The 16,822-nt window shown below is 38.2% G+C and overlaps 1 protein-coding gene across 1 annotated transcript; it reads right to left on the reverse strand.

Moving 5' to 3' along the window:
* Positions 1-5,507: 5,507 nt before the first annotated feature.
* Positions 5,508-9,158, reverse strand: LOC123723199. The gene is made up of 2 exons (XM_045685765.1): positions 8,644-9,158; positions 5,508-5,555 (listed from the first exon to the last, which is right to left on the reverse strand). Exons 1-2 carry the CDS (start codon positions 9,070-9,072, stop codon positions 5,538-5,540), a joined length of 447 nt encoding a protein of 148 aa, XP_045541721.1. The 5' UTR covers positions 9,073-9,158; the 3' UTR covers positions 5,508-5,537.
* Positions 9,159-16,822: the final 7,664 nt, after the last annotated feature.

The raw sequence follows: 16,822 nt of genomic DNA on the forward strand, positions 1-16,822 counted from the left end.
GCATATTCTTCTCGCGGAACAGTAACTTCATAATCGCAATCATCTGATTGCTTATAAAAAGAACCATTTATAATAGGCTCCCTGCCATGCACCAAAAAAAATGGCGAAAACCCCGTGCACTCGTTTACAGCGCTATTTATCGCGAACTGTATCTTGGATAGATTCGCGTCCCAAGTACGATGATCGTCTTTAACATAAGACAAGACTGCTGTCATTCAGTCAGTCAGTCGCGAAACGCCTAACGATACGCTCGTGCGTAACTACCCTAAGTCAAACGTAGAAAAGAAATTATTCCAATTATGCACTGTTCGCTATGCAAGTCGGTGGTGAGTGACTGTGTCAAATGTGGATGGTGCAATAAAGAACTGTGCTTCGGCTGCGCGAGCATCACTGAGACGGGGTACAGGAAGCTGGGCGCCGATCGCAGGGCCGCCTGGAGATGTCCTCAGTGCCGCAGCCCTGCCTCAGCTTCGTCGGCGCCCCCCTTGGCTGCATCGCCGCCAAATACCAACATCGGAGTTGCGTCCATCGAAGTGGTCCTCAGCGAGATCCGCGATTTGAAGACGCAATTTAAATTCATTCATTCCCTCGCGGATGACGTGAAGACCATAAAAAAAGATATTGCCGACTTAAAATTGTCATTGGAATTCAATCATGAAAAAATAACATCATGTGAATCCAGGATTACAGTAGTCGAGCGGAGTGTTGCGGAACTTGTGCCATTACGAGCCGCCCTTGAATCAGCCCAGTTAGAAATTTCTAACCTAAAAACCGAACTAACCAACAAGGAGCAGTGGTCGCGACTCAACAATATCGAAATCAAAGGAGTGCCCTTAAAGAAAGACGAGAACCTCTTTTCTTTGATTGAATTAATACAGCAGAAGATCGGTTTTTCGTTTAATAAATCTCAAATAAACTACATTGCCCGTGTTCCGTCTTTCTCTGGGAGTGCTAAATCTATTATTGTCACCTTTGTGAATCGCTATGTCAAAGAGGAGTTCGCCGCCGCGGCGCGGGCCAACAAGGATTTGTTCGCGAAAGATATCGGTTTCGACGGTGATAAACAACGGATCTTCATAAATGACCATCTCACGCCGCATCACAAAGCCCTACTTACTAAAACGAAGCGACTTTGCTTCGAGAAGGGCTACAAATACGTTTGGGTAAAATACTGTAAGATTCACGTCAGAAAGAACGATACTAGCCCTGTGTTTACTATACTGAAAGACAACGATTTAAACAAAATAATTTGATTTGTTACCAACTTATTATTGTTTCAAACCTATCTTGTAATTTTATGCCTTATTGTATAAGTGTTAAGGTCGTAAGTCGTGTTGTTCTTCTATTTGTCTTGTTTGCCTTCATATTAAAGTTACGAAAAATGTCGATTATGTTTGTGGGTATTTATTCCGAACCGGCAACATGTTTCGTTAAAATTTTACGTTGCGCCGTCGCATTACAAATTCAATCATTTTACGTAACCAATCACTGTGTGTATTTACCATTCATTTCGCTCACTAACTTTATTTTACATATACAATTATCACGTGAAAAAGAGAGGTTAGACATTTCGCTCGCTTCCGTGTTTAACTTTTATATTGATAACCGCTCTCGTTTACAACTATTGCAGTTAATGGTCAGTCGCTGCTACTTCGTAAATGAACTAGTCTCGCTGTCATCACTTTTTATTAATATTTTTGCTTTTCTCCGTTTTGTATTGCTACTTGGAATGACATTAATATCACACAGCAACAATGGCTAATGAAACGATTGTTTACAATAATGCGGCCAATTTAAATATTTATTATCAAAATGTTCGTGGACTTCGTTCAAAGACTCATATTTTTTATAGAAACCTATGTTTATTTACCTATGATATTATAGTCTTAACGGAGACATGGTTAATCGACGGTGTTAGTGATTCTGAACTTTTTGACAATCGGTACTTAGTATGGCGACGAGACAGGGTGTATGCGATCACTGGGCAGACGCGCGGGGGCGGGGTGCTCATCGCCGCGCGCAGGGATCTCGCCGCCTCTCTGCAACCGCACTATGCTTCGTCGGCGGAGGACTTGTGGATAACATTGCCTATTAAAAATGCGGACGGTAAACTATGTTATAACATTAATATTTGTGTTTTGTATCTATGTTCGCAAAACTTCGGACTATCATTTTCTTGTCAGTTAAATAATTTTTTGGAAAAATTAGAACAATCTATGTTTAATAACGTAAACAATAAATTTATTATTTTGGGAGATTTTAACTTGAGCGGCATTATATGGCGCAGCGAGGACGGCGAGAAGGGCGCTCTGCTGACCGGCCACGCGAGCGGCGCAAACGAGTGCGCCCTGCTCGATACGATGAGTACGGTAGGCGTAGCCCAGTACAATCATGTACACAACATGCACGGAAGATTATTGGACCTCGTCCTAGCAAATCAGTTTGTTGAGGTCGCAGAGTGTGACGCACCTTTAGTTCCCATTGATCCTCATCACAAGGCCATCATTTGCTACGTGTCGACCATTGATGTGCCTATATTAAAGCCTGCCCCAAGATTCAAATATCTATTCAATAAGGGAAAATACGACACAATTAATGAAGAAATCTCAAATGTCAATTGGTATAACGAACTTTACTCAACTGACGTAGACGAATGTTTTGATCGCTTTTATTCAATTATTAACAACTTAATAGACAAGTATATTCCTAAGATTATTGTACATGAAAGTAAATCATTTCCTGCCCATTACACCCCGGCACTTAAAAAATGTATTAAAGAGAAACACAAATATTTCAAGAAATTTAAAAAATATAATAACAGGTCCGATTACGAAACGTATAAGCTACTTAGGGATAGGGTAAAGAAATTAGAGACAGAGTGTTATGACAAGTACATCAATACTGTAGAGGAGTCTATTAAGAATAACCCTAAATACTTCTGGACATACGTTAAAACGAAAAAAGCACAAACAAGAATCCCCGAGTCGGTCTACTATGGCGACCAAGTGGCATCGAACGGCATCGAAGTGTGTAACTTATTCTCGAATTACTTCAATTCAACATACTCTCAAGCGCCACAAGCATGTTTTGATGCACGTCGCCAAAACATTGCTTGTGATCCGTTGTCTGATATCGCTACTATCGAAGTACAATACGCTGCGGTAAAGAAATACCTAAAATCGTTAGACACCACTAAATCTGCCGGCCCGGACCATTTGCCGCCGATATTTTTGATCAACTGTGCCGAATCTTTGTCTGTCCCGGTTACGCTGTTATTTCAAAAATCCTTGTCTCAATGTACTTTCCCAACATTGTGGAAACGTGCATATGTTACGCCTGTTCATAAGAAAGGTTCGAGAACCGATGTGACCAATTACAGACCAGTTTCAAAATTGTGTGTACTTGCTAAAGTACTTGAAAAAATAATATACAATCAGCTATACGCAGCTTTAAAACATTCATTTAGTAGCGTCCAGCATGGGTTCCTTCGAGGTCGGTCCACCACCTCCAATCTCGTCATCCTTAATGACTTCATAACTGGAGCGATGGACAAAGGAAAGCAAGTCGATGTGGTTTACACTGATTATAGTAAATGCTTCGATCGAATTGACCATAAGGTGTTGCTATACAAGCTTCAACTGATAGGCATACGTGGAGACCTTCTTAGATGGTTTTCGTCGTATATATCTAATCGTTCGCAGGCCGTTGTCATAAATAACTATGTTTCTAGCTGGATACCATTGCCTAGCGGTATAGCACAGGGCTCTTTGCTCGGGCCTCTACTGTTCCTAATCTTTGTCAACGATATCGATAAATGTTTCCATTATTCACATCTTCTTTGTTTCGCAGATGACATGAAAATATTTTCTTGTGTTTCAACATTTGACGACGCCATTGCACTGCAGTCTGATCTAAATCGCCTTAGCGATTACTGTATCCAAAATAAATTAGACTTGAATCCCTCGAAGTGTATGGTTGTAACATACGGCAGGAAAATTAACCCGATCTCATTTGATTACACAATTAAACAGACAAGGTTGCAAAGATGTCTCCGAGTTAGAGATTTAGGTGTTATTCATGACCACAAATTATTGTTCGATGATCATATTGAGGCCATCATATCCAAAGCATATAACGCTCTAGGATTCGTAATGCGTACGTCACATAGCTTCAAGAAAGCGAAGACCAATAAGATATTGTACTGTTCTTATGTACGCAGCATACTCGAGTACGCCAGTCAAGTATGGAACCCGCGATATAATATATACATCTCCCGCATTGAAAATATTCAAAAAAAGTTTATTAAATATTTATGCTTCCGGTTAAATTACAATTATCGTTCACAAGATTATCTAAATTTATGTAGTACTTTTCATATTCTCCCTCTTGTTGTTCGACGCGAAGTAGCAGACATAACCTTCATGGTAAACATTATAAATGGTAATATTGACTGTCCCTCTCTTCTCACCAACGTATCATTTATTGTACCAAAGAAATCAGCACGTCACCACACTCCTATCCATCTCCCTATGGCATCTTCTAACTATCGTCAAAATTCATTTATGTGGCGCGCTGGCTTTCTTATTAACAGTTACTCTAAAAGTTCTAGTTTAGATATTTTTAATTCCACAACTAATTCTGTAAAACAGGCATTCTATCGAAACTTTTTCATTAAGAACAAACTGTAAACTATAATAATTAAACTAGATCAAGTTTCTCTTTTTAGTAATCTTTGTAGTTTCTTGTGCTTTTTTTTTGACTTTTTGTTTGTATTTTTATATTCTGTTCGCGCAAAAGAATTGTTTAAATTGTTTCTATTTGTGAGGACCTATTATTGGCTATGTTTGTATTAATTACTGTCTTACCTACTTTGTTAAAATGGCTGTTGGTCTTCCTAGAATTAAATAAATAAATAAATAAATAAATAAATTACAGTTTTATTATAACGCTCGACTAAATTAATCTGTGGCGTGTATCTAGGGCCATAATACACTCTAGGTATATTGTACCGTTCTAAAAGTCTACGAAACTCCGATCCCGTGAATTGAACCCCATTATCGGTAATTACGGTTTCTGGAATCCCGTGCGTTAGAAGAACAAAATTTTCGAACGCCTTCGATACCAATGCACTAGTCGCGCGTCTTAAAGGAAACAACATTTAAATTGTTTAAACTTTCGTGAGACATCATAATTAATTAATTAAGAAACGGCTTTGTAATTGTTATAATATATACGAGAGGTGTTTAATCAAAGAGGAGCTGAGTATCGACTGATTTATTGTTTTTCTATATCTACCCTCAACATCTTTACAAGTACCTGACATCTCCCTTCTTAAAAATATAAAAGCATATAAAACTTTTTTTTTTTTTTTTTTTTTTTTTTTTAATACTACATACTACAGGGCATACTAACTACAACAACACTAAAATTAATGGAAATTAAAAAATAACAAAAACCAGCAAAAACCTTCCGTAACAATTGTGCAACTATTACACTTTATAAATTTCTTACCCCTGCCTTAGGAGTATCCATACCGCTCAGGAGGCCTCACTGTCCTGCCAAATTTAGTTACATGTAAGTTACGGCCGTCTCGACTTGTATTATTACATGATGATGACTGGGTGGAAGATTGATGTGGTTGGACACGGGCGTCGTCGTCATGTGACGTACTCTCGCGACTCATGTTGAAGTCGTCCGCATCATACGGCGACACATATGACTCAGAACGGAACTGGCTATCTTTTATTATGTGCCTACGGTTTCTGCGTATCTCGCGACCTGTGCACATTTTTATAATATAAGAACGGGGCCCTATGTTCCCTATTATAATGCCGTTGGACCAATCTCCATTAATTAAAGCTTTTACTTTATCTCCTGCCTTTAATTCTTTTAACTGTTTACAATTTTTATCGTAATAAAACTTATGATAATTTTATCGTTTGCGTAAACTTTTTATTATTTTGTTTTTATCTATAATTTTTGGTTGGAGAAATGTCGGAGCCCTCGGTAATATACCTCTAAGTCTACGATTATTTAAAAGTTGTGCGGGGGACGCTAATTCGGTACTAATTGGTGTATTTAAATATTCTAATAGCGCTAACCGAAATTCTGATTGATCGTAGTACGTCTTTTTGAGCATACTTTTGATAGTTTGTATCGCTCGTTCCACTTGACCATTAGACTGTGGATACCGCGGAGATGAGGTGATATGTTTAAACTGCCAATCAGTCTCAAACCGTTTAAAATATTGTGACACAAATTCAGGCCCATTGTCTGTCATTAATATATCAGGAATGCCCTGTCTACAAAATATGTTTTTTAAATTGTTAATTACCTCCAATGAGGTCATGGTATTTAACTCGACCACTTCAATGTACTTACTATAGTAATCTATCACTAATAAATATGGCTTACTTGCAAAATGAAAAATATCCACTCCTAACTTAGACCATGCCCTGTTGGGTATCTCGTGAGGTATCAGACATTCTTTATTGTTTTGTTTTCTATAAGTAAGACAAGCTTGACAATGCGATATCAAATCTACAATTTGCGAGTTCATATTAGGCCAATACATTATTTCGCGCGCTCTGTTTTTACATTTTTCCGCTCCTAAATGACCTGAGTGAATTTTTGTTAGCATTTGCTTGCGCATGCATTTAGGTATAACTATCTTAGCGCCTTTCCATACCATATTGTACGCAACAGTGAGCTCATCCCTACTGTCCCAATAAGGTCTCAAGCTTAAATCTAATTTGCTCTTGTGATCGGGCCAACCCTTCTTTATAGTTTTAATTAATAATTGCATTTCCTCATCTAATTTTGTGTTGCGCTGCAATTCCAAAAAATGCGTGTCCGTCAGAGGATTGCTGATCGCGACTGCGCACACCTGCGCGCGCATCGCCCAGTGTTCACGCGCGGCTTCACTCAACGCCGGCGCTGGTGCCACCGCGCGTGACAGCGTGTCTGCTACGTACAAGTATTTGCCCGGTTTGTATATAAGTTTAAAAGAATACGGTTGCAATCTCAAGAGCATTCTCTGCAAGCGTGCCGGTGCCTCGGATATTGGCTTTTTTGTTATACTTATGAGAGGCTTGTGGTCGGTTTCTATAATAACATCGTCGCGGCCATAAATATACGAATAAAATTTTTCGCAAGCGAATACACACGCATATAATTCTTTCTCAATCTGTGCGTATCGCTGCTCGGTTTCCGTTAACGACTTGGACGCGTAGCAGACAGGTGCGTCGTCCTGCATGAGGCACGCGCCCAGCCCGTGCTTGCTGGCGTCCACGGACAGCGTCACCGGCTTCTCTAAACTGTAGTACCTTAACACCGGTGGACTAATCAAACACGTTTTTAATTCATTAAACATTTATCATGTCTCTCATCCCAGTGCCATTCAACATTTTTTTTAAGTAGTTCTCTAAGAAGATGTGTTTTCTCTGACAAATTTGGTATAAAATTGCCTACGTAATTTACAAGGCCTAAAAACCTTTCTAAATCTTTTACGGATTTAGGTGTGGGCATATTTTGTACGGCCGACGTATGCGAGTCATCAGGGGAGATACCATTTTTTGAAATTTTGTGACCTAAATATTTCAATTCTGTTAATCCAATTTTGCACTTCTTTTTATTTAATTTTATATTAATTTCCCTACATCTTTTCAATACACGCCGTAACCGTTCATCGTGCACTTGTCGCGTTGGACCGAACACTAACAAATCGTCCACAAATAATATAACGCCATCTAAGTCATCAAAAAATTCGTACAATTTTTTATGAAAGATTTCGGATGCCGACGAAATCCCAAACGGCATTCTTAAAAATTTATATCGGCCGAACGCGGTATTAAAGGTACATAAATTGGTTGAACTATTGTGTAATTTTACTTGGAAAAAAGACTGCTTAGCGTCCAGGGTGCTAAAAAATGTTGCACCCGATAACCTGGATGTGATTTCGTCCAAAGTAGGCAATTTAAAATGTTCCCGCCTAATTGCTTTATTCAAATCTTTGGGGTCTAAACAAATACGTATGTCCCCGTCTGGTTTTTTCACGACTGTCATACTATTCACCCAGTCCGTCGGACCCTCAACTTTAGCAATTACATTTTGTTTGACTAATTCATCTAACTTGTTTTTTACACTATCTCTCAACGCTATTGGTAACTTCCGAGGCGCATGTATTACCGGTGAGATATTGTCTTTTATTTGTATTTTATATTCACCTGGCAAACAGCCCATGCCTTGAAAAATGTCGTCAAATTCATCTAAAATACTATCACTCGTCTGGTTGTTAACTGCTAACACCCGGCGCACTGCATTTAACTCCTCGCACGATTGACGCCCCAAAATAGGCACAGAATCCACATCCGCGACAATAAATCTTAATATATAATCGTTTTGTTTATATTTTACTTTCAAACTACATTTACCCATAACTTTAATTGCTGTACCCGAGTATCCTATTAACTTAGTCGAAGTTGGAATTATGTTAATTTTATTTATACCTATTGATGTCAAATACCTAGTCGGCAAAACATTTACGTCAGCTCCCGTGTCCAACTTCATTTTCAATACAGTATTATTGATTATTACATCTACCACCCAATCACTATTTTTAGAAATTATATAATTTTTACATACCCGATCCGAGGTGTCCTCCTGCACGGTATGGATATGACCCGCACGACACATTTTTGAAAAATGGTTCAATTTGTTACACTTTCTGCATGTTTTCCCGTACGCCGGGCACTCGAATCTCGAGTGCACAGTGCCGCAATAACCGCATGCGCCGCGCTGCCACTGAACAGGTCGCGCTGCGCTCTTCGACCGTTGAGATGACGTCACCGCGCGCCCGGCGCTGCCGCGCTGCCGGCTGCCGGTGGCACGCTCACTGTTTACCGGGCGCGCCGAACTGCCGGCCTGGTTTATGCCACACGTACACACCATGTTACCAGTCCCGAGATAGCCGCGAGACCGCTGAATTGCATGTACATGACCTTCTGTCTTCACTTCAAGTACTTGCTCTCGTAGATTGTCTCTTTTAATCATACTGGCCTGTGCTCTCGACATTTCCGCTAGCTTACATATTTCGATAGACTTATTGAGAGTAAGGTCTTGCTCCCTCAATAGCCTTTCGCGGAGGCCGTCATCTCTAATGCCATATATTAGCCTGTATTTTAACAAGTCTTCGCGTAAACTTTGGAATTCACAAGACATTGAGAGTTTACTTAACTCGGTAATATATTGCTCCATAGATTCACAATCCTGTTGATTGCGTCCAAAAAATTTATGCCTCTCGATCGTTAGGTTCTTTTTACCACCAAAATATCCGTCGAACTTTATTAGTAAATCTTCAGCCGTCCTGAATTGTTCATTAAATTGCTCAAAGATTTCTTGACACTTCTCGCCAGCTACGTGCAGCAATACGTTGACCTGCACATCCGGTGTCTCCTTATCCAGCTTGATCGCTTTCATGTAAATCTTAAAACTGGTTTTCCACTTGCTCCACTCTCGCGTTATATTGCCCGATGTAACGTTGCTCACAGAGTCGTCGAAACGAAACGGCGGCGGCGGTTGTAACGCGTTATTCATTTTGAACGTACACTTTGCACTTTCTTGATAACTGTTAAATCTTTTCACTGATATAGTCTTAACACCACTTTTAAACTAGCTTAGCTTAAAATTTCCAGTATCCTACCGGCTGCGCCATGTAATTGTTATAATATATACGAGAGGTGTTTAATCAAAGAGGAGCTGAGTATCGACTGATTTATTGTTTTTCTATATCTACCCTCAACATCTTTACAAGTACCTGACAGGCTTAACTCACGTTTTGATCGTCCGGTGGCGGCAACGACTAGTTTCGGACCCATCGGGGGTCCATCTTCAGGGCGAGTGTTTAATCCGAAGACTTCGCGGTCGCGTCGCGTCTCGCACTAACAGCATTGTATATTTGGAGAAGCAACAAGTTACCACTAAAAGATAAATATACCCAGATCGCGACTTAGGTAGAGGACCAACCAAATCGACGGACAATGCTTGAAAAGGTCTGTAACACTGTTTCGGTTTTCCCATTAAGCCTGGACCGAGTTGAGTTGTGTGTTTATATGCAGCGCACGTACTACAGTTCCTAACGAAACCAACCACGTCTCGGTACATTCCAGGCCAGTAGAATTGCAATGAAAGTTTCCTATGGGTCTTAAAGACACCGAAATGACCAAAAGTGGGAGGTTCGTGGTGTTCAGCAATAACGCGAGATCGTTGCGCTTTGGGCACTACAACCTTCCAATCGAACTCCCGAGTCAGCGAGTATTTACCTTTACTGAACCGATACAGTGTGTTATTTTCCACACGATAGTTTGGAAAGTTTTGTGGAAAGTAGTGATGCAACGGAAGTGTCTTACCGGAACCAGAAACGGAAACAGATGTCAAAAATAAATTTTAGCAGAAACGGAAACGGAAACGGAAGCGGAAACAGAAGTGTAAATAATAAAAAAAAAACATATTTACAAAATTTTTTTTTGGTAAGAACAGTTTGTATTCGTTTTTAATTTATTAAGGCATTGGATATCGGTGTCCTTTAGCCTTCAATATATGTATTTTTACTGTGCTGCAATAAGTTAAAATACGTTTTTTTTTTTTTTTTTAGGAAACAAAATTACACTATTTACAAATTAATGTCAAACCACTCGTATTGATAAACGACAAATATATTTCTTTATTAATACATTCACTGCTGACCACTCGGATCCGAGTTGGCAGAGCTATTAGTAGCGGCGCCTCCCCCTCGGATCCGAGCGAGGGGCCCGTTCATTTTGTAGTAGCCAGTAAGCCGCCGGCGTTTGATACGAGTCCATGTTGCTTTGTGTGGCCACTCTGGCAATATAGCCAACTAACGAAAAAGAGTATTAGTTTCATTCTTACAGTGTTGTAGTGATTAGTACCACGTTCGTACGGAGGCAAACATACAAATATCTTGTATCACATGAAGCTGAGGCTGAACTTTATGTTATGTATGTATATTTTTTAAATATATGTATGTCCTGTATGTGTGTGTACGTGTGTGTGTATGCGTTTATTTTTATGTGTGTGTGTATACGTGTGTGTATGTGTGGGTGTGTATGAAATGTTACAAGATCTTGAACCGAGATGATAAAAGCTGGTTTTGATTAGTATCCTTACATGTTTTACTCAATATTCTGGAATTTGATGAAAAACTTGACTTTGTCAAAATCTTGTAACGTATTAGTACACAGAAATGCAATCGTGGAACAAATATCTACATATTAGTGAACTAAACCATTGCCATCCCTAGCGCTCAAATACAAAAAACATTATTAATTTATCTATATGTTTAAACACTCCCAGAAACAAGACCCACCAACAAAACACCAAATCTAGATTAGAAAAAGATATAATTATTAGGCACTTGACTTGCAATCTGCAGGGCCTGGGTTCGAATCCCGCTATGTACCAATGTGTTTTTCGATTTAGATATTTACATTTATCCGACGTTCCTACGGTGAAGGAAAACATAGTGATGCTGCCTGCACATATCTGAGAAAAAATTCAATGATATGTGTGAAGTCAACCCGCCCTGGGCCAGCGTGGTTGACTATGGCCTAGTCACCCCTAATTTGGGGTAGGCTCCGAGCCCCTCAGTGGGGATGTATAGTGAGCTGATGATGATATATTACATGGTTATCACTTATTCAAAAGTACATTTAATAACTCGTAAGTATGAAATAGTCACATTTTGCCAGTTGTCAAATTTTATATGGACAACAACTAGACAGTTTACTCCAGCAAGAGAAACTGATTGTTTCAAACAGCAGCAGATAATATTACGCGCTTAAATTCACGAAAAAGTACGTAAACAAACAAACGCGACTAGTGCCGAAAGGCCGCGCACGGACTGCGCGTCTCGCGCCGCGCATTTGGATCTCTCAGCCGACGTTAAGTTCCGTTTTATCTCCGTTATAAAAGTTGCGGAAACAGAAGCAGAAACGGATGTTGAAAAGCATGCGGAACTTCCGCACTTGCGGAAACGGAAACAGACATCCGTTGCATCACTAGTGGAAAGTTCTTACAACCGTCAACTATCTTATTATACCACTCATCGGTATTATCAACGTTACTAATCGGTTCTACCCGTAACAAACGAGACAATGCATCTGGTACTACGTTATCCTTTCCCTTTCTGTGTTCAACCGTGAAATTATACTGTGATAACCTACATCCCCAGCGTGCTAATCGACCAGTAGGATTTTCTAAACGCAAAAACCACTGCAGTGACGCATGATCAGTAACTACTGTAAACTTTCGTGTCCCTAAATACGATTCAATTTTTTCTACTGCGTAGATTACCGCCAACGCTTCACGCTCAGTTGCACTATAATTTCGTTCGTTTTTTGTCAAAGACCTACTGATGTACGCAATGGGATGTTCCTCTCCGTTCAGTACCTGTGTCAGCATACCTCCTACACCGTAGTTAGAGGCATCACAGTGTACAAAAAAAGGTTGCTCAAAATCAGGACAAGCTAATACTGGAGCCGAAACTAAAGCGTTTTTGAGTTCTGTAAAAGCCGAATCTGCCTCCGAGTTCCACTTAAACTTAACCTTAGTACTCGTAAGTGCATTTAAAGGAGCAGCAATACTCGAAAAGTTCCTTATAAATCTACGGTACCATAAACACGTCCCTATGAACATTTTCACTTCTTTCGCATTTGCTGGTACAGGAAAATTTAGAATAGCGCTCACTTTTTCCGGATCCGTTCTAAACCCACACTCGTCAACGATATAGCCTAGATATTTCAAGGAGCTTCTAAAAAATTTAGTCTTTTCAAAATTAATTGTTAGACCAGCACTCTCGATTTTTTCGTGTAGTCTTTTCAACAATAAAAGGTGCGTTTTTAAATCCTCACTAACTATAATGATGTCATCAACGTAGCAAAAGATCATGCCCTTATCTATGTCACTACAAAATGGATGACCAAACAGCATATCCATTAAACTTTGTTGCCTTGCTGGTGCACCACAAAGTCCAAAAGGCATAACTTTAAATTTATACAGCCCTCTGCCAGGAACTGTGAAACTGGTCTTCTCCTGAGAAGCGTCCTCTAAAGGTATTTGCCAGAAAGAGGCTTTAAAATCTACGCTGCTGATATATCTCGCGTTTTTCAAACTGTCGAGAATTTGCGGAATATATGGTATCGCGTATGCATCACCTTTCGTAATTGCGTTTAATTTACGACAGTCTAAACAAAATCGCCAGGTTCCGTCGGGTTTCGGAACCATTAGCACAGGATTGTTCCACGGGCTCTCACTTTTGGTGACCACATTTTATCTAACTCCTTATGGAGTTGAGATAACTTCTCTGGCGACATAGGATATGGTCGACACTTTATAGGAGGAGGAGAATCACCCGTGTCAATCGTGTGCTGAATCAAATTAGTCCGTCCCAACCCTTTGCGTTCAAACGAGACATCGCGAAAACTCTCGACCATAGATTCCGCCAACTCTCTTTGACCTTCTGTCAAATCACGAAAAGACTGAACTACTGTCACCGGTCTATTTAAATTTGAACTGTTCAACAAAAAATCAGGAGGCGTTTCTATGTATGAAATGTTTTTAAATATTTCCGGCATCAAATTAAAGGCTTTCCAAAAATAATGTTTGTAACTATAGAAGGAATCACATAAAATTTAATAACCTTGGTAACTCCGTTAAATGTAATAGGTGATGTCATATAGCCCGTTGTATTACATTCAGAACCATCAGCTACGGTCACCTTAGAATTTTCAAAAGATTCTATGGAGTAACCAGCTTTCAGCAATCGCTGGTGTGCACCGTTACCAATAATTGTAACTGCGGCACCTGAATCTAGGAGTCCACATAACGTTAAATCCATTAAATTTACATATAAATATGGTCGAATATCACTAGAATGTGGTTCGAACAAAACAGGGGCGACGTTATTAGTTTTAAAATATTTAACCACTAATTTCTGCCAATGTCTCCAATCCTCAGAATCGACCTTTTCTGGGGTGGTCTCGCCCTGGTTTGAGTAAATTAGTTTTTTGGTGTGTCGATTTACATTTGGGGCACGACCTAACAGTGTACCCTAGCTCACCGCAGTTAAAACATTTAATACGCTTGTCTTGTGCGGAACACTGATTTCTGTTATGAATATTTACCTTACACCTATTACAAAAGGTGTCCACCTTTGACCTGAACTGCCTACTGTGGTCATTTGGGTGACTGTTCGCAAATTTCCTACCCTGAGGCCTATATTGTTCCACAGCATCAACTGATGCTTTGCACTTTCCCTTATAAACTAAATCTGGGTTCAAGTCAGAAGTAGAAGGTGGTTCGGTGAACAAACTTTTCTTAAACCGTGCTGATTCTAATTTACGACACACTTCCTTTATTTCACTAACTGTTTGGAAACTATGTAACGCTAATTTTTCAGCAAAAAATGGTCTGATAATGTGCAATAGAATTTCCAACTTCTCTTCTTCGGACAATTGTTTTTTCAAACGAGAAAAAAGACAACTCATTACCGCAAAGTATATATGAATAGGTTCATCACGACCCTGTGTGCGAGCCCTAATTTCATCAATCAATCGGTAGTCGTAGTCAACTATCTCGAATTCGTCAAGTAAAAGATCACAAAGCTCTTTCCATGACGATAGTTGACTTTGTACTATTTTTGTTATTTGGGTTAATATTACACACTTTTAACAAATAAAACTTATTTAATATTTAACTAATATATTGCAAAACTTTTTCACATGCTCCCTACTCACTTGACATTAAGTTTTTTTAAAGTTGCCACAATACAAATTTTTGTACTGTTGTACAAACAGTTTTCTAAAGTTGCCACATCCCTCCCTTTTCCAAACTGAAACTTAAATAAAATTAATTATAGTACTTAGAACACCTTAACATTCAAAACAACTATTACCCCACACTAATAATATGAAATTAAGATTAACAAGAACTTTTTTTTTTTTTTATATAACTAACAATCTGACTTAACAACTTAACTTGTTACACATTGAATGAGAAATAAAAATTTAAATGGTTAACAAATTATTAAATAACATTTATTACTTTGCACACTTTTGCCTATTTTTTTTTAACACAAAAAATAAATCTCATAGCTATAGGACATTTTAAATTAACCTGCTCAAACCACACATCCAAATCACTAACAATAACTGGGGAACAGGCAGATCAACAAGGTCGAATATGATATGAGGTTCTGGTATATCTAAAACCATTGTTATCAATTAAATCATAAGATCTTAAACCATTCGACTTATGTACAGTTCCTTGAGTCCATCTGTTAATAGTGGGATCTTTTAAGAAAATTATATTTTGTCGAACATAAAAGTCATCCTTTGTTTTAGTTCTGCTATTATATCTTTTACTATTCCTTTTACGTGACTTATCAAACTCAAACTGAACTTTTTCATTCATCTTTGGTTTTAAATAGTTGAAGGGAACTGGTAACTTTGTTTTTAAATTTCTATTCATGAGTAACTCAGCAGGAGAAAAACAAGTGCCACACACAGGCGCACTCCTGTATTGTAGCAAAGCTACTCTTAAATCAGTTTTGTCTTCAAAACATTTTTTAAACATCTTCTTAGCTGTTTGTACAGCACGCTCAGCCATTCCATTAGATTGAGGATATCTAGGACTAGTAAATGTGTATTTAAATCCCCACTGTTTGGCAAATTCTTTACATTCTTTTGAGTCAAATGGAACATGATCCGATACAATCTCACTTGGACAGCCAAAATTAGAAAAAACATCAACTAAAACATTATTAATACATCTTGCACTTTTATTAGTTAGTAATTTAATATCTAACCATTTAGAATAATAGTCATAAATTACTAAATAGTTTTTATTTTTAAAATCAAGTATATCAATCCCTAACTTTGAAAATGGTATATCTGGAATCTCATGTGCCAACAATGGCTCTTTTATATTTTTATTACTAAAAGTTTGACAAATTAGACATCTCATAACAAACTGTTCCAAATGATCATCAATTTTAGGCCAATAATAAATTTTTCTTGCCAAACCTTTCATTTTTGACATGCCTAAATGTCCTTCATGTCATTTCTGCATAATTTCTGACCTCAAATTTTTTGGTATTATTAATCTATCTTTGAAAAATAACAAGCCCTCATCAATTGTTATGTCTGATCTTAGCTTAAAATAAAAGTGCAAGCTATCTAGTACAGATTTTAAACTGTCTGGCCATCCATTTAATGTATAATCTAATAATAAAGACAAATCTGCATCGTTTTTAGTATGCATAACAAAGTTCTCTTTTTGTTCCTTAGTACATTGTAAATATTTAGCAAGACCAATGCAATGTATAACTTCATACATGTATGACTCGTCCGTGCTATTACATTCTAAATAAGAACGAGACAAAAGATCTGCAATGAACATTAATTTCCCTTTGAGATATTTAAAATCTAAATCATATTTTATCAATTTTAGTTTTAACCTTTGCAATCTAGGTGATTGTACTTCATGAATATGTCTTTTAAGTATACTTTCTAAAGGTTTATGATCATTTAAAATTACGACTTTTCGACCATATATATAATAATGAAATTTTTTTGTGGCCCACACAACACTTAGTAATTCCTTTTCAATTTGAGAAAAATTTTGTTCACTGTAAGTTAAACTTCTTGAAGCAAAACAAACAAACATTCTGTAGTAGACAACAACCTAAACCCCATTTTGACGCATCACATTGAATTTCAATACCCAGACTTGGATTGAAATTTTGCAA

The sequence above is a fragment of the Papilio machaon genome, chromosome W, assembly GCF_912999745.1.
Source record: "Papilio machaon chromosome W, ilPapMach1.1, whole genome shotgun sequence".
NCBI classification, from domain to species: domain Eukaryota; kingdom Metazoa; phylum Arthropoda; class Insecta; order Lepidoptera; family Papilionidae; genus Papilio; species Papilio machaon.

What these genes read in the sequence shown, in the direction of transcription:
- LOC123723199 (XM_045685765.1), bottom strand. Translation starts at nt 9,072, where the DNA reads ATGTCGAGAGCACAGGCCAGTATGATTAAAAGAGACAATCTACGAGAG.